The 27,417-nt window shown below is 32.3% G+C and overlaps 1 protein-coding gene across 1 annotated transcript; it reads left to right on the forward strand.

Moving 5' to 3' along the window:
- Nucleotides 1-5,230: 5,230 nt before the first annotated feature.
- Nucleotides 5,231-26,431, forward strand: LOC145679844 (brachyurin-like). Its single transcript, XM_081750362.1, has 7 exons — nucleotides 5,231-5,316; nucleotides 13,019-13,067; nucleotides 14,157-14,313; nucleotides 17,994-18,163; nucleotides 21,679-21,771; nucleotides 22,711-22,841; nucleotides 26,108-26,431. Exons 1-7 carry the CDS (start codon nucleotides 5,269-5,271, stop codon nucleotides 26,270-26,272), a joined length of 813 nt encoding a protein of 270 aa, XP_081606488.1. The 5' UTR covers nucleotides 5,231-5,268; the 3' UTR covers nucleotides 26,273-26,431.
- Nucleotides 26,432-27,417: the final 986 nt, after the last annotated feature.

The following is a 27,417-nucleotide window of genomic DNA, read 5'->3' on the forward strand; positions in this document are numbered from 1 at the left end:
TCGAACACCATATATCACTTAAGATGTACCTGTAAGATCAACAATATTCCCCATCAGCTCCGACGACCTTGTGCCAACGTTCTGGAACGTCATAGATTTCATCGTGGTAGAATTTGGAGGGCCGTGAAGAATCCATAAAGCGCATTTTTACTTCTACTAACAATTTGAACTGGTGTCCTCTTTGTACAAGTAATGGATATGGGATAATCGGACGGTGCGATGTCCGGTGAATACGATGGATCTAATAGTGTTTTCTTTCGAAGTCGTAGAATAGTGTGCCGACTTATCCCAGCTACTTGGGGCGGAACGTTATCCTGTAACAGGAGTACCCCTTTGCGATTCAGGAGTGTTGGCTCCAGAGGTTTGAGTTTTTCTTGAACACGGCTCAACTGTTAACAGTACACAGTTGCTTCGTCCAGGTGTTAGCTATTGCCGGTGCTGGTAGCTGCACGATGCCTCGAGTAGTCCACCGAAAACACAGAATGACCTTTTTCTGGTGCAGTGGTGGTTTCGGCAATTTAGATCCTGTTCATGGGATCTTAATCAATGAGGGACCTTCGTACAGGACCCACTTCTCATCTCATGTCAACAACCTGTCCAGAAATGGCTCCTTCCTTAGACGAGAAACCAAAGAAACACAGGTGTCAGTTCGTGTTGCCTTCTGGCCTGGCATCAAATAATGTCGGACCCATCGTCCTAACTTCTAATATTCCCAACTCAATGAGCTGCAGAATGTCTTCTATACTCATATTGAATTGTAGTCCCAGTTCCTTACATGTCTGATTACTGTTCTCTTCAATATATTGCTGCCTGAAAGTCTTCTTTATATTGGGCTTCCGGCATGTGGTGCGTCTTACAGTGTTTCGTCATTGTCTTTAAACTTGCTAAACCACCGCTGCACTGTCCATGTAGTCACAAAACCTTCACCAAAAGTCTGGCATATCTTCCGCTCCGCTGCAGAGGCTTTAAATCCCAGTTTGAACTTGTGCAGCATACACTCCCTTATGATGCTGTGTGCAGGTCCCATGTTCACTTTGTCCTTGTGGAAGTTCACGGTGTAATTGAACTGCCACAATCAGAATGCATGTTAGATATGTCCCCTATCAAGACCTGACATTCGTCTTATCTAAATTCGCAATCAACGTCCGTTGTGAGGGCCAATTGAACACAGATCTCCATAAAAAAGTGACAGAAATTTCTTTGTCACCATTATAAACACTGTATAAGCATATGATCTATATTACTGAAATTTTCAAATTTGATAAATTACTTCAATTGTACTTGTTTTAACTTGTGCTAAGTTCTAGCCGACAATAATTCGAAATGCACTTACTTATAACCTGATAAGCTTTCTCGTATCGCATGCGACAAGAAAGGAATACAACGTAAACAACGTTGATGAATATAAGATGGAAATAGACGGACCAGATACTTGAAGGACAGTATTTAACTAGCATCTTCCTGAGTTAGTCTTTTCAAAAGATGGCTATTTTAAATAACATAGTTTTTTATACGTTTCACGTTTTATACTATATGGCGCATATTTTACCATTCATACAAATGCACGAGTTGCTCGTGCTGTGCGGCTACTCGTCGGTATTCTCTACAGTTTCCAGAGATGAATTAAACATTAATTAAAGGATTGGATATCTTTCAATTAATAATTTCCATCTATTTCTTTATATGTAAAGTAGACTTGCTTTATTTATTTATGTATATTTTAAAAATTATTGGTAGTGTTCATGACGGATTTGTAATGCTATGTAGTGCTACATAGCTGTGTTTGAAATTAATCTCATTCGTCGTCTTTACATATAGAGATATAAGAAATATGATACTTAAATCCGTATGAAATAAAAAGTGTGTGTTGTTTTCATTTTAAAAATTATATCAAATTCACCTATATTTCTCAACACTTAAAATGTGTAAGTTTGCGACACTTAATAAAATATGAAATCCCAGACTCATGTAAGACAGGTAACCCGAGCAGTACGTCAGCCGGGGTAGGGGGAACGCGTACGATACAGTGGACAAAATTTAATGATGCAATGTGGAACACTTTTATGCATGAGTTTAAAATACACTTAAATAGTGAGTGCACAGTAGCATGTATAAATTGCTGGTTGTCAATCTGACATCTTTCGTCCTGAGAATGCCCTAAAACCCGTAATATTTAATTCGTACCACTTTCGGTTTCAATAATGGCTTAAGGTAGGATATATAACCTATTCTTGAGGCAATAAGTAGATTTTTTTTAAAAAATAGTCTTACCGTTTTTGCTCTACGAAATCAGTATTCAAATTGTAAGTATTAGTAAGTTTCAACTTTTAAAAAATGTTGCAAGCTTAATTATGCATACTTCTGAGATGCTGAATCAACCAGCGGAAATCGATTATCAGTATTATCGTTTTCGTCGTATAGTGATGAATGTAGGAGTTGCTATCGTTGTCTTTGTTGCCATATTGAAACGGGTCGAGTTCTGTGGCCTCGCTAAGTGTATAGTACCACTTACAGGTCCTGAAAGTAAGCTAGTTTGATGTGGTGGTGTAACTAAAAGTTGGGAAGAAGTTTGTAGAGAAACAAACTTTTCATGCGGCGATACTGATGACTTCTGCGTTTATACATCGGTGATAATTTACGTAGCATCATCTTCATTCGAAAGATTTCATGAAACTTTCTCATCTTCTGTCAATTCATCTTTGCCGAATTCAGAGAGATGTTGTGCCATACTCTTTGCAATGGTAACAGCAGAATAGTTGGTGCCAACTTTGCGTGCAGTATCACCACTGTTGTTTTGCAGACACAACCCCAGAATACTTCAGCTGGTTGACAACCTTTGGCACTCAGAACCTGGATGAAAGGTCGCTGGTCCTATTTGCACGGATTGGGGATGTTGATCGCCATCTTTCACTTGTTGTATCTGTTAAACGGAAACACATATCAATAACTATCCTACATCCAACACAGAGGGACATTAGCCATTGCACGCTATTAAACAAACAATATCCTCCTACACACTATACCAATAATACATAGAACGGACTTTTATTTAGACATACCATTAGGTTGCACATCCATCAACTTGGGAATAGTACAAGTTGGGTTGATGAATCCCAATTGATATGACTTCGATCCAGAAGGCAACACGAGAAGACACTTGTGTTCCTTTGGTGTCTCGTCGGAAGAAGTGATCATTTCCGGACACGTTTTTGACATGTGATGAAACGTTGTTACTGAGCGAAACTCCATCATTGGTTAAGATCTCATGAACCGGTTCCAAACACCTGAAACCACTGAAGAAGATTCGCTTGTGTGTTTTGTAAACTGCTCGCTCCAGCGTGTGTCGGGAGCTACTATCAGCTGGTCCAAGTTTCAATGCAACTGTGTACTGTTAGCAGCTGAGTCGTGTTCAGGAAAAAGTCAAACCCCTGGAGCCAAAACTCCTGAATCTCAATGGGGTACTACTGTTACAGGACAACGCTCCACTCCAAGTAGCTGTGATCAGCCGGTACACCATTGTACATCTTGGATAGGAAACACTATTGCATGCACCGTATTCAACGGACATCGCACCGTCCGATTATCACTTTTCCATTACTTGTACAAAGAAGACAGCAAATGAACTTTATACCTCCTTCGCTTCACGGTCCGCCATGTTCTACCACGATGGAATCCATGGCGTTCCAGAACGTTGGCAGAAGGTCTTCGGAGCTGATGTGGACTATTGTTAATCTTACAGGTCTTGAATGACATATGGTGTTTCAAGGGATGAGTGAAAAGCGAAAGAACTTTTTGCTTACCCATATATTTCTAAAGTGATGGTCTTTAATTACAGATTTGTTACATTAGTTTTAATTTACACATTATATTTCTTTATGTTTCTTTACAAACTGTTGTCTGCTTGAAAGGTATAGATTTAGTTTCTTGCTGGAGACAATTATTTCAATTTGGCTTTGCTATAGCCCTATAGTGAGTAAGTTGTGTTCAAATTCTAGTGTGTTGTGTTCTTCCCTACACTACTGTAGGGCAGTGACCAGTATATTTTTCTGACAAAATAGGGAGGTTGAGGTGGAAAATGACATTGTTTGAAGAGGTTGCAAATCATGCTATTTCAGGGGATGGCAAATTGACAGGACCAGTTTGGAAGATGTCGATGCAAAGTTGCTTCTGTATGGATTCGACAACGTATAATTTGGAAAACAAAAAAGGATTATTCATTTATTTGCGAGCTCTAAGTCTCACGTTTACGTTTGTAACGCTCAAACATATGATGATAATAAATTGAACAGTGAAATGACAATATGTTGAACGCAAAATGCTCAACGGTTCCAAGGAACGTCGATGGACAGATCTTGAGATATATAGCTTAATTCCTTGAATCCATTTTACTGTACCAGTTGGCGTATATATAATTGGAAAGCATGAGGCAATACAATAAAACATCTGTAATTGAGGTTTATGGTTCTAAAGGCAAGATTATATGGTTTGTAACCTAATATTGAAACATAATCCAAATAAAAAACTTTCGCCTTTTATATTATTCAAATAACTGCTAACAGTATTTGTACCTCAAACGCACATATATAGAGAAATAATAGAAAGTTGTATCTTTCTTTCATAGTATAATGAAAGATTCGGAAGACATTGTTTGAAACAAACATACATTAGGGAAATTTAAACCTAAGCATTGTCACATATACTAAAAGTCAACGGCCTTCTTATTTTTACATGCGCTTTGTTGAGGAAAACAATAGGAAGTCAATACCTAGCTTCAGTTTTATGTTCGTTTGTCTTACTTACTTCCTTGAACGAAGTAAAATCTCTCTGGTTATTTACAAGAACGTCGACGTTTTATTAAATGTTTTTTTTTAAGAAATAGCATACATTTTTTGATTTTTGAGGTGCTTAATAGTAAGTTCGACCTAAGAATTGTGTACACGTGGAACAACAAACTTATAGAAACGTAATTTACCTTGATAAGATATGACAATTACCAATACAAACCGAACGGATAGGAAGGTATATTCCTTCTAAAGAAATGTGATCTAAATCGTAAGGAATGTTATCATTTCTTATTATTGATCTAAAGGAAGTAATTATGATTTATTTATATTGTATTGTTGTAGTTCTTGGAATCATATATCAGTCACTGACTTCATAGTGTAAAAGTATGTAAATAATTTCCTTATAGCTATTAGTATATATAAAGTTAAATAGGAGGTATAGATTAGTAAGTTAAAGCAAACCCTTTACCATTAGACTGTTAACATGAAGAATATCCTTCTGACAACTGCCATTTGCTTCGGCCTTATTCAGGTAATTTATTACAAAATTATGCATTTTTATTCTAACTTATTCGAAACTTATGACAAAAAGTGGTATATATTTTAGTTTATATAAATGTTAAACTGATTTTAATATTAACCTTCAATAAATACAAATTCGTATCTAGATTGGAACGTTATTTGTTAGAATTGGATACCAGAATTATAAGTTTGATTCTAATAACTCTAATAATAATAATAATCTTTATTTTAGTGCCGCGAACAGCTTTTGGCAAAAAATACAGCACTTGGTATCAGAGTATGCGATGGAATAATAATACTACTAAAAATAAATAATAAGAAAGGAAACAATAAAAAGAAGGGTACTAATATAAAACACAATGTAGCTAAAAGTCAGCTAAGCAGAAATAATTCCTTGTCAACGCAGTAAAACTTACCAAGTTTTCCATCCATCTAAAACAACAAGAAGCTAAGAACAGCAGTCATAAAATTACATTTGGCTTAATGTTTCTAAACGTCACTGATTAAAACCTGTCAGTCAGATTACATAAAACTTTCACATTGTTTGATACAATAAGTCTAAAATGAGCTTAAAGAATATGTCAATCTTTTTAAAATTTCACATTTCCAATTCAGAGGAACTGGTATTTCTTATGCTACGATTTGGCAATTTAAAACCTATGTTTTGTAAACAATATTCACTGATATAAATGTTATCTAGTATTTTTTGCATGCATACTCTGTCGAAATTTCTTCGTCTATTCATAAGGCTTTCTAAAAACCAATAACCAGTTCAATATTCATAACTATGTGAGTAATAGCTCATTTTCATTGTAAAATATAGAAGTCGAATAAAACATCTTTGCACAGATTCGATCTTGTTTGTTAAAGGTTTAGAAATGCTGTTCCAAATTACCGAACCAAATTCTAAGTTTGCTCTTACAAGTAATTTATATAGAAATACAAACGTTTTATCTCTTTGAAATACAGGCCACTGTTTAAAAATAAAACCTGTTATCCTTCTGGCACCTTGTACAATACAATTTATATGATTAGAAAACTTTAACTGACTGTCAAATGTAATATCTAGGTCTTTAATAATGCTTACTTTCTCAATTTGTACACCATTGACCTCATATTTATTGACATAATATTGAGTTTTATTGGTGTATGTCATAAATTTTGTTTCCTTATTATTAATTTTTAGAAAATTATTTCTACACTACGTGTTTACTGCATTTAAGTCTTGTTGCAGTAAATAATTATCGAACTCATTGTTGACTAATCTGAACAACTTCATATCTTCAGCATATAGGAGAATTTTAGAGTATTTTATTTTTTCTGTCAGGTCATTTAAAGATAAAGAATATAAGAGAGGGCCCAAGGGCGACCCTTGTGGTATTCCGTTTTTTACATAGCATAGAATGTACAGGTCCGATTTTAACTTCGTAAGTTCTGTTTGACAGCTTTCAAACCAGCGAATGTACAAAGGTGACAAACTAATATTTGATAACTTGCTAATGAGATACTTATGGCTGACAGAGTCAAAAGCTTTTGATATATCTATGTATATTACAACGCCTTGCAATTTATTTTTCAGTGCGTTATAGGTATAGTCTGTAAAATGAATTAGATTAGTTACAATTGACTTGCGCTTATAAAAACCATGTTGAGACTCATTTAAGATATTTCTTACATTAAAATATATGTGTTTATGGACAATTAGTTCAATATCTTCGAGAATGCATTGACAAGAGTTATTGGCCTGTAGTTGCTTGCAATCTGTCTATCACCTGATTTATACACCGGAACAACATATACTTGCTTCCACATTGAAGGATATACACCTGTACGTAATGAAATGTTAAATATATTTGCCAAACTAGTTGAAAGTTCAGTTGCACAAGCTTTTATTACATAATAAGGAATATTATCTGGACCTGGAGTAGTGTTCGGTTTAGTTTAATTGCTTCCATTACTTCTAAAACAGTAACGGTAGGAATTCCGATTACTAACGATATTCTCAGGCAATACCTCTTGACCTGCTTCTAAGTTAAAAGCTTCATAAAGTACTCTTAAATGCCTCAGCAATTTCGACAGTGTCTTGAATTAGCATACCATTACAATTTACTTGCTTCGGTACTTGTTTACAGTCAGACTTTTTAAAAACGTTCCAAAAATATGAGCTGTTCTTATAAATACTATTTTCTAAACCTGAATAATAAGATTTTCTTGCTTCAATATATTTCTTTTTTACAAGTTTGCTTAGGTCTGAATATCTCTGATACCATACGTCATCATTTGTTCTTTTGGCTTTAACAAAATATTTAGTTTATTTGTTTATAAGTGCTTTCAATTCTCGCGTCATCCATGGATAATTATATTTTTGTTTACAACCAATTGACTTCTTAGATACATGCTCATTAAATACAGAATAAATTAAATTATATAAATAGTCAGTGGTTTCATTAACACTGTTACTGCAATTGTTTATTAAGTCAATTTCTCTAATGCCCTTGTATATACCTAGGAAATTTGCTTGTTTGAAATTATATGTATCGTACTGAGGAACGGGACAATATTTGCCACTATCTATAATTTTCCACTGAAACATGAATGGGGGAATAATAGTAATAATAATAATAATAATAATAATAATAATAATAATAATAATAATAATAATAATAATAATAATAATAATAATAATAATAATAATTTCATCTAGTAATTGCTTGTATTTATAGTTATATTCCGTAATTTTTGACAAATTTCCTCATTTCCTTGAAAAGTTAAAAATACAGTACAGTTCATTTTCGTTACGTATAACAACTTCATACACATTTCAAACGCATCTTCGACCAAAAATGTTTTGGTTTCTTGAGGACAAAAGTCTAAAACGCTTTCGTGAAGTGATAGATTTGAGAAGGGTTATTCAAAATGGGAGAATGTTTCCCCTCATATTTAAATATTTCTCAAGATAATGAAACCACATTGTAACATTACTTCCACTAACATTTCAACTTGTTATTGTCACATGCTCTGATACTTTGTCACTAGTATAGAAAGTTTCATCAGGAATGCTTTGATACAACCGGTAACTGATAAATTATTCTTGAAAGAATTTTGTCTATTATTTCTTTCAAGAAATTATATAATACTAAGACAAACATTGTTTCACTGACGAGGAAGGCATTTGTTTCCGGAACTCTTCTAAACACTTCGCTAGTAAATGTTCTTCATACTTTGCAAGAACTGGGATATCACCAAATGTTGATTTTGTCTGCTGTGTCAAGCACTTTTCAGAGTTGACCTGAGATCATAGTATTTTTCAATAAATTTAATTTTCTGTCCACCATGAACTGTATCGTATATTGTATATCTTTTTTTCTATAGTGAGCCATTTTTCGTCAGAGAAGTCCTACTCTGAAACAAGGAAACAGACATTTTGGTACTCTTTCCTCTTTTGTAGACTGTATAATCTTTCATTCGAAAAATTACTTTTTGCAAGCGAACTCTAGATTTCCTAAGAGAACAAAAATCACGTTTTCTTCTGCAATGAAAATATTTTGCTGGATGTTTCCAAAGATTCGCAACCACTTAAATTGACAAAGCAAAGTGAATGAACCTAAGCTTGCCTGTCCTTTTCTTTTAAAAATTGAAACAAAAGGAACTTAATACAAGTTTTAAAATAGGATTGTTGATTGGTATTTTTAACAGACCGAGTCAGTTTTAAAAAATCTAATTGATACGAGTTGAATACAAGTATTATAATTGGTTAATTTTAGAACACTACATCCAAGGAAAAATTTTGTACATCACTTAAATCGGGGCACACAAAGAAAGATAATAGTTTTCATAGCCAGCAAAGGAATGTAGGTTCCTCACTTCAATTCATAATATCATTGATAGGCATGCAAAGGACACCGTGATAGGCTCTGTATCAATTACTGTAATAAGATAAATTTTATTTCCAGTGACCTCCCCTGATGCCTTCTGCTCTTAACATGCGGCGAGCAGGAAAGCAGATTTCTTAGGATTAATTACTTTCACATGCTCGTGGCAATAAGTTGTATTACAAAGTAATAAATAGAAGTATCAACGTAAGATTATCACTTAAAAGGGTTACACATTATCACAACGATATTTACAGGAAATGGTTCTCCTAAACGTGCGAAATAATATTGCTTGGAACCAATGACTTCTGTTCTTCTTTGTTACACTTGCACGGTCTTCATTTTACATGAGGAAACAGGATTGATATGTAAATCTGCACATTATAGAAATAACTTTGTAGTATAAATGTTAAATATTTTCTAAATAACTTACCCTATGGCCTATGGAACCCAAGGATTCAATGCGAAGATTTAAGCTCTCTACTGACTTCTATAATTAGTCAATTGGATAACGTTTCTAGTTAGTATTCCTATTTCTGCGAGATCTATCTTAATATTGTCCTCCCATCTGCGCCTAGTTCTTCCTCATTCTCGTTTCCCGGTTCGTGGGATTTTGAAAGCGATTCTACTTTCTTCCATCCTGGCTACATGACATGTCCATCTGAGCCTCCTAGACTTGATGACCCTAACAATGTTTGGTAAAACATATAAATTATGTACCTCCTGAATATTAAGTTTCCGCCATTCCCCATTACCGTTTTTCTTGGGTCCGAATGTTCGTCTCAGGATCTTGTTCTCAAATTCTTTAAATCTATGTTGTTTCTTCCGAGTAAGTGACCGTGTTTCGCAAAAATACAGAACTACAGGCACAATCGTTTTTTATATTTTAAGTTTCAATTTACTCGACATAAATTGCAACTACAAGAGATTTTGATCTGAATAGTAACATGAATTCCCTGTTTTTAGTCGACATTTAATTTCATCGTGAATATGGTTTATGTCTTGTTACGTGTGATAGCTTGATCACACTTTATTTTGGTTATAAAAAAAGGTAAAAAGAGAAATAATAGTTAAGCATAATGTTATCCTAGAGGTTATGTAAACGTTCCGAACACTCAGCTTATGTAGCGCCTCTAGTGGAAAACTTTGAAATTACTGAGTTTCGAATGAGTTGCAGGTTACCTAAGCGGCCATTCGAAACGAAATGTAGAACTGGGCAACATCGAATTCATACTGGTGCTATATCATAAATTTTAACATAATCGGAAAACCGTTATTGTTCTATAGTTAAAGTGATCTAATTTGCGAATTACTTAAAAAAGTGTTAATGTGTTAGTGATATATTATATTATCATTTATATATATTTGGTGTCTAAATATATGCGGGAATTTAGGGCCGAAATTGAGAAACTGTTCTCCTGGAGGTATTTAACGGGTTTTTTCAATGTGATTGAAGAATGGTGAGTGTTAAACTTTTCTCATATAAATTCTAGTAATTTTTACATAAGGTATCAATATGTGAGATAAATTATATTGTTATAACTTCTATATGAATTCAGGAGGAACTCTACAAGAAATAAATTTTCTATGATTTATAATATCATTAAAGAATTTAGTAGTGTCAGGATTTGTACCTTTATTGGCCTATTTAAACTCGTGCTGTGTTGCATAATAGGATATTATATTCAAAGATATTTCATATTAGTTAACATATTTCATATTGTAATCATATTTAATGTGTACTTTCAATAAATTTTTGATAGATGATATAAATTCTTCTAAAAAAAGAGAAAAAACTGAATTTTCCATCAAAAAGAACGTACTATATATATATAACCTAGAAAAAAATAAGACTAGGGAAGTTAGTTTAGAGCGAAATTAAAACATGGTTATTATAATATATATATATATATATATATATATATATATATATATATATATATATATTTAAGGATAATTTATCCATAGATAAGGGTCCATAGATTAATGCTCTACATCTTTTGATGATATACCAGTTTATTAAGAAGGAAAATATATGTCTAAGAACTCTAACCCCCAAAAATATTTATTTAGGTTTCCTGGATCATATGACCAGCGGCCCAGAACGGAGCTCCTTTGAGGCTCATTACAGACTGCTAATATTGATCCTAGATATTTTAAGTATCCACATTTTCAAAAGTATTATTTGATATTTTAACGCATCCATAATTTGCCTATTACGGTTCCGACGAACTTCCAAGTATTTAGTGTTCTCTGCATTTACTTCTAAACCCATGTCCCTGCAAGCGCATAATAAGGCCTCTGTATTTATTTCTGTTGTTCTTCTATCATCTCCAATTTAGTTTATATTACCAGCACGTGCCATAACCTGGTGAACCCCATTCAGCTCTAGGACCTGGTCGCTATCTTTGATTTCCCTTATAGTGTATTCCAGAAGAAAGTTGAATAATAATGGTGGCAAAGAATCTACTTGTTTTCACCCATTCTCGACGGGAAAGCTCGTGAACAAAAATTTAATTTACTTTGGGATTCATTTGAACATATCTTGACTAATGTAATTAGATTTTTCGGTATTCCAAATTCTGTAAGAATGTTTTACGATGCTTCTCTCCTAACTAAGTCGTAAGCCTTTCTAAAATCAATAAATAGTTGCTGTACAGGGATATTGTATTCAAACTTATTTTCGAGTATTTGTCGAATTGTAAATATTTGGTCGATAACTGATCGATTTCACCTAAATCCGCACTGATAATCTCCAATAATTTCATCTGCGTATGAAGTCAATCTTGCTAATAGAATGTTTGAGATAATTTTATAGGACTTTGACAGAAGATATTTGCCTCGATAATCACTACAGTCAGTTTTGTCTCCTTTCTTGTGAATTGGAACAATGATTGATTCTTTCTACTCTTGTGCAGTTCTTCCTTGTTCCAGATAAGAAGCTTGAGTTTGCGTATTTTGTCCACAATTTTTTGCCTCCAGTTAAAATTAACGCAGACGGAGTTTCGACTACACCCGGAGATTTGTGTTTCTTTAATATATTTATTGCGATTTCTACTTCTATTCGGTTAGGTTCTTGTATATACGGTTCTGGGGTGTGTATTTCCCTTTCTCCACGAACATTAATTTTTGATTGAGTGTTAAGCAATTCTTCAAAGAAATCTTTCCATCCAAAATTTAAGATGCTATCTGTGTCAGTGACAAATGTTCCGTCAGCTTTCTTTAATATATACGCACGAGAGTAGAAGTTTTCTTAAATTCGTTGATCTCTTTATACATATCCCGAATGTTTTATTTTTACTATTATCTTCAATTTCCTTAATTTTAGCTTTCAAAAAATCGCATTTCTTTCTTCTAAGATTTTTGGAAATTTCCACCTTATGTCTACAAAATTTTTTTGTAGTTATTTTATTCGGATTTTGTACCCAATGCAAATTTGCCTGTCTTCTCCTCTCCGCTAGTTGAATGCATTGCTGATCGAACCATGATTTGTTACTACGTATTTCCACGTGCCCTAATTTTTCTTTTGCTGAAATTTTAATGCTACGTCTAATTTCAATCTAAGTATCCTCAACACTAGTGCACTTCTAATCTTCCAAAACCGAGAATCTATTCGAAACTTCAATTTGGGTTTCCTCTCTTATCTGGCTCTCTTCTAATTTCTTTAAATTAAATCTCTCCGTTTTCAGACGTTGAATATTTCTTTTATTCAACGATAATCTCTCTCTTATTACATATATATAATTTTTCTTATGTTATTATTATTATTAGTTTTATTTAAGTATGACATAGGTGACTACAGAAATGAGACATTTTAAAGTGTATTGTTCTCTTTAATAGGCTCTTGTATCTTCTAAGATAAATCATCTTCCTTCAGCGCCATCAGAAGGTAAGACTACAATTTTTATTTGTATTTACAATTTCCAATGAAATTTAATTTGCAATTGTGTTTATTTAACTCATAGCATATGCTATGATCGATACCAAAAATGCATTCTTCCCATCAGCGTGGTTTCTTGTCCAATGAGTCTGGTAATATATAATTCATTTGAGTGGTGTTTTTTGTAATTTATGTTTACTTTGCGAACCTGAAAGTTTCCCTTATTCTAATTGGTTCATTCACTACAATGGTTTCCCAGAACATATGAAAAGTAAATATGGGTGTTTATTCTCAACTCTAGGAAATATGTTTATAAATGTGTACTGAAATATGTATAGTTAACCATAAGGGGATAGATATCAGTTTCAAATTAAAACACATTATTGTTTGTAAGATAATTGATCTAACAGAGTTAAAGAGTAGAAATTATATTTAATTTCTGGAATTAGTATAATGTTTATATCACAAAACACACTACAAATATTTATGTAAGACATAATAATTACATGTAGGGACTTGTTTTTACAAACTTTACAAGTTGTACAACTCTTCATTTAAAAAAGTACTGTAAAACAGAAACAATAAATTCTTTGAAAATTATTTGCAATAGTATTGGTCCTAGTAGCTTAATGTTAGTAGTGAATTTTATTCTGTACTTCCAAAGCTTGAAAGATCATTACCGTTTATACTAAAAAATTCATATGAGATCTGTGTTTTATGAAACGTGTCCCAGACTGCCGAAATGTATGGAATGTATTTTTTTTTAAAAAATACATAACTCAAGTACACATATCAAGTATAAGGAGCACCTAATGGAGACTAATATGAAGAAGTCAGAAACGTCAAACTAGCAATGATGTACGAATTGAGGAGAGATAAGAATATCACAAAAAATAAGCTAACAACGTATTTTTCAAGAACATTACAATGCAATAACACTAGATATCTCATTTTTATTATTCAAACCTTGAAACCACATAGAATATCTACGGTATTAAGTGAATATGCCAATTATGGTCCTAATGACTATACTCTGGCTCTTAATCCTTAAATATACTTGCTTCAGATATTAATTAGCTATTCAAATTACATTTGTAGGACATGGTGCGAAACTACACAATTCCAACAGAATCGCAGGTGGTATAGTTGGACTTCCTGGAGAATTCCCATTTATGGTGAAGATGTGGTACCCTGGTGGGTGTGGTGCTAGCCTTATTAGTGATCAATGGGTTATGACTGCAGCTCACTGTCTGAAGTAAGTTGTGCGTTCTATTTCAAATTATTATAGATTTTATTATTATAATATAGTTTGCGGAAAAGAATCGCGATTACGTACTGCATATCACTTGTTCTTCTGCAGTACTCCAACATGGTATTTCTATTTGTACTTGCTCCTCAAATAGTTTGTGATTTTCAACATTAAATATGAGTCGGCAGGATCTCCTTCCAGACTGTTTTAGAGTCTTTGAATCGTCTCCTTGCTGTTCGCGGGAGAAGTAGTAAGACACGTACAAAAACAAGAATGTTGGTTCCGGTTAAACCGTACTGCATGTACGCAAATAGTTCCCAACACAGTGCACAACTATCACTAGTAACACGTAGAAGAAAATTTGAAAAAGACCACTTATATTAGGATAAGTTGAATATATTATTTTCAGATGACAGATTACAACTAGAGTTTATAAAGTAACATATGATGTCTTCATTTCAAAATTCTTCTAATTGTTACGTTAATCTAAATATATAAGGTACTTCATGAAACAGAATGAAAGAATTCCCCAAACCACAAAGCACATTAGGAATACCATCTAAAATTTTTTATCTAAAATTTATATATATATATATATATATATATATATATATATATATATATATATATATATATATTATTTTTATTTATTTATTTAAAGAAGAAAATTAATATATTCGGTGAATCCAATATATTAAAGAATATACATAAAAATACAAAAACATATTAAATTATAAAATAACAATATACAAAATATTAATGAAAATTAAATAAAAGAATAAGAAAAAAATAACTGCTACAGAAATTAACAAGTAAATTTTCTACTTATAAGTCCTATTACTTCTCTAAAGGAAATCGGACTTCCTAGATTCCCTTTATTAGTAGAGTTTAACGTACCCGGTATTCAGAGATGACAGGACTTCGGATTTCCAGAAGTCATGTCTATCTCCCAGTGTCGGGTAACTTTATTCAATGCACTTATTTCTATATTGCCAATTTTTTGTATTTTTTATGCAAAGAATAAAAAAGATAGAAAATGGCTCACATAAGCAAATGCTTGTGTGTGAGCCTGATTCTCGTGTTTTATTTTTCTTATCGTAACATATGAGGTTTATTCTTACTTTTAGCTAACAATATTTTTTTTAAACACTTTTTAATTCTTTTAAACACTGTAAAATTAACCTTTTATATGTTTTCAAATTACTTTCATCTTTGATTCGGAGTGGGAGTTCATTACAGATCTTCGGAGCTCTGTAATATGTTTGGTATTGAGTTATAGATCTACTCGTTGCTCTAATTTCTAAATTTTTGTTTGTCACATTTCTGGTTATATACGTATGTTTTATTACTTCCAATTTATTTCTGTTCTTTTTAACATATATTAATACCTTCTGCAAATATAATTTTGAAAGTGGTAGTACTGAGAATTGGTCATAGATTCTATCTAGTCTACTTTCAAGTCCCTTTTTAAAACATATTCTTACAATTTTATTTTCCTGAACAATCAGAAGTTTTAAATGAGTAGGGTAAGCAGCACCCCAAATTAATATACCATATGTAAGTATACTATTTACCAGAGCATAATATACAGTTCGTAATATTTTTATGCTTGGAATGTTTCGTAATTGAACAAATTTATATAATAATTTTCTTAGTATTGTGGCGATATGTGTAATGTGAGAAGACCATTTTAGATGCTTATCTATAAATATACCTAAGTATTTTACTTTATTTTCACTAATAAGAGGACTACAGTTACATTTTTCAGTATTTTGACAATATTGCAATTTTAGTGACATGTTCTCTGGCTGTCCTGTTATAGTTGGTGAAAACGTTATATACCTGTTTTTTTCAGCATTTAATACTAACTGATGATTATCAAGCCATTGTTTTACTTTCTTCATTTCTGCTTCAGGTTTTCTGAATGCATCTGTCCATGTTTTACCAGCAAATATAAGTGAGGTGTCATCAGCAAATGATTGTATATGCCCGTCCATTTTTAAATTACACAAACCATTTATATAAATTAAAAATAATATTGGGCCTAATACAGTTCCTTGAGGGACTCCTTGTTTTACATATAAATAATTGCTTTGAAAGGTACCTATTTGGACGGCCTGTTTTCTGTTTTTCAAGTAACTGTTAAACCAAGATAGCGACAAACTCCTTATTCCACATCTTTCTAGTTTATTTAAGAGAATTTTGTGTGATATTGTGTCGAATGCTTTAGCTAGGTCTAGGAAAACTGCAATTACTTTTCATCTTTATCAACATTTTTACAAACAATCTGTGTTAAATTGTATACCGCATCTGATGTACTTTTACCTTTTTGAAATCCATATTGATTTGAAGAAAAGAATTTATTTTGTTCAAGAAAATTAACTAATCTTCTATTCATACATTTTTCTAACAGTTTAGCACAGTTACTGAGGATTGATATAGGTCTATAGTTATTAGGGTCAGCCTTTGAGTCTTATATATATATAAGTTTTATTACAGCAGTCTTAAAATCATCGGGAAATACACCTGTTTCTAAGCTTAGGTTAAAGATATACTGAAAGGTTTTAATATATTTGATTTCGTATGTTTCAATACACTTGCTGATAATCCTTCTATACCAGATGTTGTTTTTGGTGATACTTCATTTATGAAGCGTTCAATTTCCTGTTCAGTGATTGGAGTGAAGAATATAGAGCTTACTACTTTAGTTTGAGAATTCAAATTCAAATTTATTTTATCATCAATCTCTTTGTTAACTATTTCTTTGCCAACACTGGAAAAATGCTCATTAAAACTATCAACTATTAACATTGGATCACGTTCAAACGTTACCATTTTTAGTGTTTAGTTCATTTATTTCTACATACTTTTTGTCATTTTTATCTATAATATCTGTTATTACTTTCCATAATTTACTAACATTGTTATTACATAATGTAATTTGTTTTCTATAGTACTCATTTTTAACTTCTTTTATTAATTGTGTTAGTTTATTTCTATACCTTCTGTAATATTCCTTAAGTTCTAAATCGTTTTGGTTTTTTATTACTAAACGACTTAATCTATCTCTTTCTTTTACAGAGTTGACTAATCCTTTTGTTATCAATGGTTTTATTTTGCGATATTTACTACTTACTTTTTTATTTTTATTGTTAATACGTGAATTACTTATACAATTTTTCATTATTTGGATGAAATTCGAAGTTGCAGTATTAACACAATTACTGTGTTTTACCAGATTCCAGTTACATTTTTTCAATTCTTCATTTAATAAAGTATAATCTACAATTGTTTCATATGATATATTTTCCCTCTTTTGTATTGTAATGGGAACATTTATACTAGTGAGAAAGTGGTCAGTTATACTTGTTTGCAACACAGCTTATGTGACGTTCAGTGGACTTTGATACTTTAAAAATATATTATCTATACAAGTCTTACTATATTCTGCAACTCTAGTGTGTTTATTTATGCATGAAACATAACCATGACTATATAGTAAGTTTAAATACGTGTCTATATTTTCACAGTATTTGTCACTTAATATATCTAGATTAACATCACCTAAAAGCAAAGAGCAAGTTGATGAATTTTTAAGCTCATCATTTAGTGATTATATGTAATACTATTGTCATGAACTATATTGTATTGCAAATAAATATTTAACTTAATATTTATGATTTCAGAAATACAACTGCTTACTACCAGGTAATTTTGGGAGATATGAATCCATACGACACTGATAAAAATGGAAGCCTAATTATAAATGTAACTGAAACATACATACATTCGGGATTTCCTACAATAAAGCACGACATAGCACTCTTAAAATTGCCTCAACCAATTCAATTCACCGGTAAGAAAAACATTACAAACTACTTTATTAATAAATTCCTTGAATGGTAAGATACAGCTTGTTTTCGAGGAAATTACTTCTAGTATTTTAGTTCATATTTGAGTGAAAAAAATGAAATATTAGTATATTTTTTCACTTTCTCATAGCATTATCAAAAACAAGAAACGAATATGTGTAACGTGAGCGTGAACCAGATAGATTGAAAAAGCTCTAAGTTAACGAATACAGTTTAAAGAGCTTCAGGTAGCAATGGATTCTTGTATGGTCAGAAATTGAGGAGGAGATGAACCATCAAAGGGCCCACTGTCATTTTTTTTACGTTATGTGTTATTATTGAGTCATGTACAGAAAAATAAATAATTGTTTTACACTATAGTAAAGACTTATTTTCTTTAGTCTTATAATAATAGATCTTAATTTTATTGAGCATAATCATCTTTGCAGGTTTCAGATCAACTTATTATACTTTGTTTCCACTTACGTAGGAACCTACCTTTTGTATAATTATGAAGTTAGAGAATTTTATATTGCCATTAGTTTGTTTTCATGTATTTCAAATTCAAAATGAGATTTTCTAATCCATATCATAGTAATTGAAATTCGATATTACCTCAGAAAGAATGAGGAAGGTTCTCACCAGTCTTTCAGTTTTTGTGGAATACATATTTAGAGTTAACGTATTTTCCACATAAACGAAATAAAGAAGACTTGTTCAATTTCAGTTTGTGCCTTTTTAGCTGTTTTATTTTTGATTTACTGTTAGTGTTTAAAAGTAAAATTTTCCTCTAAAGTTACAGTAATTTTTGACTAACAAAACCTCGGCAGAAAATTGAAGTACAATAATTCTGTTACTTAACTTGGATTAACGCTTAGTGCAAGCTGGGTTTGAAGGACTTTTGAAAAAAGTAGAATCGTACTATGTTTTAACTAGAAAATTTAAAGCGCTGATCGCCAAACCGCCGATAGCGAGCTAGTAGTAGGTTGCACGGATATTTTCAGTAGCTATCGTTAACGCTTGAGTTGATTAACTTTGATTCCTTCACTGAGCTAACCCTAGCAACAAAACTGCTTGTTTCTCGTGCACAACCGCCATTGTCAGCGTCATTTAACAGTTGATTGTATACGCGTGGGGTTGTGCATGTTATGTTTTTTTGTATATATTAGATCTTTTCTAATTTGCATAGTTAAATTTTATATTTACTAGTAATGTAAGTTTATAAGGAAGAAACAAATGTAAGGCTTTTCTAAGAAAAAAGTTGATAGTTCTCAGTTGGTAGATCACAGTAAAATTTAAAACCGGTACAGTAGTTTAAAGGCTTTATAAATTTCTGACAAACGATTTAAAGTATTTTACGTTACATAATGAAAGAACAGAGTTAAAATCATCTTATGAAGGAGTGTATTTTTCCCCTTTTTGTGAAATACTAGTTCATGCACCTTTAATTAATAACGTTTAAAAATTGAAATGAAATCCTTCAGTGTAACGTCCCACGATTATTCTCTTTAGTATAAAGGAGATGATGCTCATAATGTGTAACTGTTAGCAAGTGATAGTGAAACCATTGATAATATTGAAAGGTTTTATTTCAGTTACTTTTGTTGGAGGGTTTTGAGACTTTAATACAATAATAGCTGTGTTTATCAGGTAAAACATTTTCTACCAGAAAAGTTCATTAATTTTATGTAAAGTCTTAAATTTATACTCCTTAAATTAAGGAAAAATACACATAAAATAGCGACTATTTTATTTAAAAACACTTAATTAACGATATGGTAGCAACTATAGAATTTAAACTAACAAATAATCATGTCTTCCAAAGTCATTTTCAGTTATTACTCTGTTCATTTTTGACATGAAACCCGTGCAAAACAAGTTTACACCTTAAAAATAAACCCAGTTAGCCTTTCAGAAGTAGCACAGTATTTTCATATACATACTTATGGATTAATCTATAATTAAGTGTACCTTTTCATATTCATTGTTGAATGCTGCATGTAGTAGAAATCAATTAAAACCTTGATATTTAATGAATGCCACCATAGTAATTGCACTCCAGTTTCATTATTTATTATTACACATAAAGTTCTCTAATGACGTAAATACGAGGGTCATTACGAAAATTTTGAGATCTGAAAAAACTTACATACTTAAAATCAATTTATACACTTACATTTTCTCAAAGTATTCACCATTACACTGTACACAGTTTTGCATTCTGGAAAACCTCTTTTGGAAGCAGTGTTGCCAGTCTTTTTCTTTAAGTGTTGAAAGTTCATTCTATTAAGCCACTACAGTTTCTTCAGGGCTGCAAAACCTCTTCCCAGGCATGCGATTTTTGATCCTGGGGAACATAAAATACCACACGGGGCCAGGTCAGGGCTATACGGCGGATGAGTCATAAGTTTGACCTCCGTAGATTCTAAAAACTGTATTCTGATGTTGGCCGTGTGTGCGGACGCGTTGTCATGATGAAGCAGGACCCCACGCAATCCAGTTCTTGGACGCCGTTTCCGATCTTCTGGAACACTTTTATTAGGCAAACAGTAGTGTACCACTGAGCAGTAACCGTCCTTTGTTCTTCTAGTGGAACAGTTGCAACTTGGCCGGATTTGGAGAAGAATGTTGCATATCATATTCTTCCTCACACTTTCGTGGGTGGATTTTCGTCTGGAAAGACCCAAACTGTAGATTGTCGTTTACCTTCAGGATCAAATTGATAGATCCAAGTCTCATCGCCAGTAACAATGTCAGAGATGCGTCCAGAATTGCCTCCATCAAATTTTTTCAAGCATTTCTTCACAAGATTCCACACGCATGCGCTTCTGCTGTTCAGTCAAAGTGTCAGGCATCCAACGAGATGAAACCTTCCTGAGCCGAAGATGATCACGAAGAATTTTTGTTACTGCTGGCGATCCAATGTTCACAGTAGATTCAATGTCCTTGAAAGTTGTTCGAGGATTTTTTCGAATCATTTGTTCTACAGCGGCAATGTTTTCATCTGACACAGCTGTTGCCGGACGTCCAGCTCTCTCTTCATCTTTAAGCGATGTCCGTCCTCTTCTGAATTCATCAAACCACCGAAAAACTGTAGCACGGGAAGGAGCAAGGTCCCCAAATGCCCCCTGCAAACGATCAAGGCTTTGTGTCTTGTTCAAACCACTTTTGAAATCGTAAAGGATCATTGTCCGAAAATGTTCCCTTTCGAGCTCCATTCTAGACAGCCGAATATTGCTCACATGAACAAACAAGTGAAGGTGATATGTCCACGCCGATAAGAGAGGCGAGTTGAAACTTGCTTCGCTTCTTCGATCTGGATATCACTACCGAACGCAATTGTTGGAATTCAAATACTGTGCCACAACAATGCCTATCTCAAAACTTTCGTAGTGATCCTCGTACAAATTGATAACACGCATGTATCAATTCCCATTGGAAAATGTAAGCATCCCTTTTCGTATAATTGTTTTTCCATTTATTAATTATGAAATGCTTCAATGAGTTCTTTTTTCTTTAGATTTAATCAAACCAATAGGGTTGCCCTCCAGAAATGGTGATACATTTGCTGGACGTTCTGCTATAGCTGCCGGATGGGGAATCGATGGTGATGGTAAGTAAACTCTTCCATAAGTTCTTATGAAAAATGAACATCAACCAAATATTAATAATTTAAAGTATGAATCACAATAATGTGTTTTCAATCATATTACTTTTTATTTCAGAGATGTTAGAGTAGCATATCTTGAACTTAAGTAGTTGTTTCTAAACATAGTTGAACGTGAAAGAAAAAAAAACTAATATTTATCTCTTTAACTTGAATCGTACTTTCTTATTTATAGATTATTCTCTCGTTAGAGGCTCCAGAAGTTTATAATTGGATAGAGACGTAATGGAATTTATCATTCAGAAGCGTTATTCATAAATTCACGGGCTCAGTCAATGTGTACTGAGCGTTTATTGCACAGAGAAATATACTTACCAGAAATGTAGAAAAAGAAAGAAGAATGTTTGGAGTAGTACGACATATTGAAAACTGTTCCCTAAAAGCAAACTCCCATTCTGAGAATGTTGTTCAAAGGAAAAGTTCACTGAGTTTTTTATTAGGGCAATTTTCATATATGATGATCGTAACATGGTTCCAGTGATTTATTTCACAAAACAGTAGAGCCTGCAATTACTTTTGACTATACTGAAATATTATGAGAATGGAGAAAGCAATGCAAATTAATTGCAATATTTAGTGCTGTGACTTTCGATTATTTTATTCTGAAAATGACTAAGAGAATTTCATTTTGTTTTCTATTGCAGAGAGAATTTATTTTGTTTAAATCTATTGCGACACTTTTGTATTGTCCTTCATACGGCAGGGAATATTGTGTTTATTATCTAACGTCCGTTTTGAGCATAATATAAAAAACTTTTATCTTTCCTACATGTCTTTCTTCTTTACCTTAAGCATAATTTTGAATACTTTTGCACTTATAAATATATTTTAATGGGTATGTCTTCATTATAGGAAGATTATATGCGATATTTTCCCCTTTTACAGGCGATAACACCAATAATGAACCTTTAACATGGACAACACTTAATGTTTTGAGTGATGAAGATTGTTGGTGGTGGAATGTTGATCCCTATGAAGTTTGTGCTGTAGGAGAGCCAGGGCATAGCAGCTGTTCAGTGAGTGTTAAGTTTTAGGGTAATAATATTTTAACACAAATTAATATATTGTAAAATTTAATATAATGATTGCACTAAATTTAGTTTCCAGTAACTCATAACTCGAAATACATTGTCATAATAACACTAAATCCAAAGTAACGTTATAGTTTGTAAGTAATTAGTGGAACTCAAACTCTTTTGCGTGGATAATATTGTTTGAAACGCAATCTAATAAATCAAATTGATACATCCAAAGTGATAAGTGAAAATTAAATATTTCTAAACCGTATGTAGAGTGTGTTGCGAATACAGATACATACAATAGTGAAAGAAAGCATTTTTCCTAAGGATGATAGTAGCACCAAAAACCTATGGGAATCGTGCCATTTGTACTTTATATGTCTCTGCCTATTTGACTTACCATTCGAAAATACTGAAGTATATGTAGCGTATATATATCTGATTTTGACGTAAAATTAAGAGATTTTTATGAACTAATAAATATATTATTTGTTGCCACCAACCGGTGCTGGTAAAATATATTTCTTATATTTTTTCAGTTTCGAATTGAGTTTTCGTCGTATGAAAATAATTCTACCCTCCAGTTAGATGTTGAAGTAGCTGAAGTTCATACCAAACTTTTATTAACATATTTGTACGAAACTAATTTGTTTTACACATTTGATTTAATTTTCATTTTCAGTTTAGTATCCGTTTTCAGCAGAGAGGCTATATTAGACCTAGCCCTATAGTTTAAAGTGGCATCCAAATAACAGGAGCTCCCGTCGGGAATCGTAACCGGGTCTCACACGAGAAATGCTCATACGCTAAACAGTTTGTCAAGAAGGAGCTGAATTGTTCTCTATGAGAGAAAGCTAACTTCAGGTTTGATGGGTTAACAACAATTTGAAATTCTTTTAAAATCGAATTTTGATATCTTTGTTTTTCAGTTTAAAGTTGTCTTTTAGAGTGTCAAATTATTTTTTTTAACTTTGAGTCAAATTTTCTGAATTCTGATAATCGAAGTATAAGTTATAAAAGTGTATTATAGATTGTTTATGATTATATAATTTTGAGAACATCAATATAGTAACCCTACGTGATGCTACAACAGTTTAAGTTTTACGACGAGTGTAGCTCGTCATTGCGCGATTTGGCACCAGGAGGCCATGACAAGCTAGACATGTCATTCTAGTGCAAGAGATTAATGAATGCCCTCAATATTGTCCTGATAATTTCTTTGATAGTAGCATGTATTAAATTAACGATATGCATACTATAAAATCATATATGTATTAAAGAAGACTTCGTTAGGATGTATCAAAACAGATACACCAATAAAATTGAACTTTCTTAATAGTCAACAAATTGTTTATTAAAAACTGATTATTTTGAAAATGTATGCAAGGAAATATACATATACACTGATAGTTATATAATTGTTGAAGACAACTAGTTTAACAAGTTAATTTGAATAAAGTACTGCCTTATTCAAATAGGAATTATTACTATTAAAAGTGTCATATTATCTGTTGGTAAGAATTGATAATGAAACTGCTTTAATCATATGTGTATTGGATTGAATTTGAGTTTAGCCAATCCCATTCACTAGTGAGAGTATATGGGATATAGACCGACGTCTTAACGTGTGATCCGAAAAACTCGAGCTTCCGTCTAATATCAAAGCCTGGCCTCCTCTCCCACACCAAAGGCGAGTACACTATTTATCTAAGCATATGTGATCACGAAATATTTCGACTGAGAGAACTAGTGTATGGAAATGTTTATCAATTTGCATTATATAGGTGTGGTCGTAGAACCACAGTCGGAAATACGCAACTTACAAATTTTAATATATTGCATGTGTAAGACCACATGGAATGACATTTTAAGTGATTTGATTAGATTTCTTTGGCTTTCATTCGTTTAGCTGGAATTAAATAAAATTACACTTTGACATAATTGGGGCAAGCGTGTGTGTAATCATTTGATCTCATTCAGTGGTAATTTATAATGGTCTGCTCCAAAACAACACAAGATCTACGTTCTATATTGGGACAATGTGGGAAACAGTATAATTGATTTTTGCAACGTTTGCCTTGAGAAGTAACGAAACCTGGTAAATAATGACGCTGTTAGTATTCATTAATTCTTACAATGCCATGAAACAATTACAACTGAAATATATTACAGTTAACATTGCTGAACACTATTGCTTTTACTTTCTGATATGAAATTGTTAAGCTATTTCTAATAGAATCTGTTAAGGTAAACTCTTGCCTAAAATAGAACTCTACAAACTTCTTTAAAGCTTCTGACATTCCTGTTCACTGCTCATATACAATAATATGTACTTTTCACAATACTCTTTATTTCACATTTCTACAATAACATATTCTCTGAATACCATCACATTTCTTGACTAATTATATGTCTTTTCTCTCACCTAACTCTGTTTATCACTTTACAACATTATTCTGCAACAAGCTCCGAAATAACAACAACTAACGTCATATCTCTCTAAATTCCATAAACAACTAACTTGATATCTTCACAACTACATAGCAACCATTCTCAGTTCTTCTTCTCTCTCTCGCTTTTCCTAGTACAGTTCTAATACTAAAATACTTTCCACCCCAAAGTATTACTCAAGCCTCATTCCATACACTAAGCCTCATACCCCTAACAGAAATGGACTTCAAAATGTGATTAAATGTGTTGTGCCTATCATAAAGATAGAACACGTAATAGGAGAATGATGATGCATCCAGAATATAAAATTGATACCACAAGGTCTCACATCACTGACTAGCGTTAAACTACCTTCTAATTTAACACACATCAATATTGTTTATGAGAGCTTTGGCATTGATGTAAAAAATAGTCCCTCAGTAAATCCACAATGTATTGATCAAAATCAAGCATAATTAAAAGAATCACAGTTCAGTAACTACACAAATCACGAATATTTATAGTAATTAATATACCGGAATTTATGTGATATACCTAACTACCATCAAAAGGAAGTACAATTGGACCTAATAGAGAGATTAAACCCGGATTCTTCCAATTGCACAACTACAACATTAAGCGCCATCCTACAACCTTCATGAAGTATACCTTATGTCCTTAATAATAATAATAATAATAATAATAATAATAATAATAATAATAATAATAATAATAATAATAATAATAATAATAATAATAATAATAATAATTGTGAATATATTTTAAATTGTTACGTTTTCTATTTCTAATATTATCACTACTATTACTTTCAGGGAGATAGTGGAAGTCCTCTTGCCGTAGTTGATGGAGATGGATATGTACAAGTTGGTATAACTTCAAGATCTGATGGAAACTGCCCCACTTCCAGACCAGGAATGTATACTAGAGTATCATACTATCTAGACTGGATATCAAATATAACAGGGATATCAGTATAAACATTGAATACTATATACTTATATAAAAGAATGTTAATGATTTTGTATATTATCTAGGCAGTCGAATAATGTTTTTTGACCTTATTTTTGACATGAAATGTTAAATCATTTATATAAATAACACTTTCGATAATCTTGTACTTAGTTCCAATGACCATGAGCAAATTATATATACCTTTCAAAATACTGTTTTATTATGATAATTATGTGTTGTGTAATGAAATCCTAACTTCTGTGTAGCTCTACAATTTTATTAGTACGTTCTCAAATATTTGAATAAAGATTATTGATATTAATGTACAGACGTTTTGATAAATAATCCCAACGTATCTATTACATATTAATATAACTTCTCAAACTACAACTTATACTTGTAATAAGAAAACAAACATTTTTACACCATTCATTAGTACACGTTCTAAAGTATGATATGTTTGTGACTACTCCATGGATTGTTTTGCACAAATAGAATAATTTCTTACCGATAAATGTTGCATTGTTTTGTGCTATTATTGGATAAGTATCAGCACGTTTGTTGGTTTACTCTTAATTGTGGAGATCATGTCTGTGGAATTTATGTAAATACTTTACATCTCATCTTAATTTATTCTTCCAAGGAGAAAAAAATGAATACCTAGTTACTACAAGATATGAATTAAGTCTAGAATGGCACATAGTGACATACTAACTTTGAATGTATCCGTACTTCCCTAAGAATGAGCCTAATGTATTCGTGAATTGTTTGTTAAACACGTTACGTTCTCACTGTCAGACAGTACGAATCAAGGTTGTAGACATGTGTCGCAATGTTATTAATATTTCCTCTGTATAAAAGGTGGTTCCAATTCTAAGACCGAGAGAAATGGGATATTTTTCATATTATTATACATCAGAAGTATCAACATTGTAAATGATTAAAAAAATTCCCTAACGACCTACGCGGAGTCGAACTTAGGACCCTTTCGTTACGAAACGAATGCTCAAGCCACTACTCTAAGACCGCTCTGTTAAGTAAGAGGGACCACCCATGTTTATAGCAAATTGCATACCTTTACTATACAAAGGTTTTAATAAGGATGATACACTCTGATTTCGGTCATGATAAAATACTATAGTGGAGAAAATTCTAATGTAAATTACAAAAC

Source organism: Thermobia domestica, chromosome 2 (genome assembly GCF_964235325.1).
Source record: "Thermobia domestica chromosome 2, izTheDome1.hap1.1, whole genome shotgun sequence".
Classification (NCBI taxonomy): domain Eukaryota; kingdom Metazoa; phylum Arthropoda; class Insecta; order Zygentoma; family Lepismatidae; genus Thermobia; species Thermobia domestica.

Coding starts and splice junctions, on each gene's coding strand:
- LOC145679844 (XM_081750362.1), top strand. CDS start 5,269: ATGAAGAATATCCTTCTGACAACTGCCATTTGCTTCGGCCTTATTCAG. Junction 13,068..14,156: donor TCCTTCAGCGCCATCAGAAG/GTAAGACTACAA, acceptor TTACATTTGTAG/GACATGGTGCGAAACTACAC. Junction 18,164..21,678: donor TCAACCAATTCAATTCACCG/GTAAGAAAAACA, acceptor TTTTTTCTTTAG/ATTTAATCAAACCAATAGGG.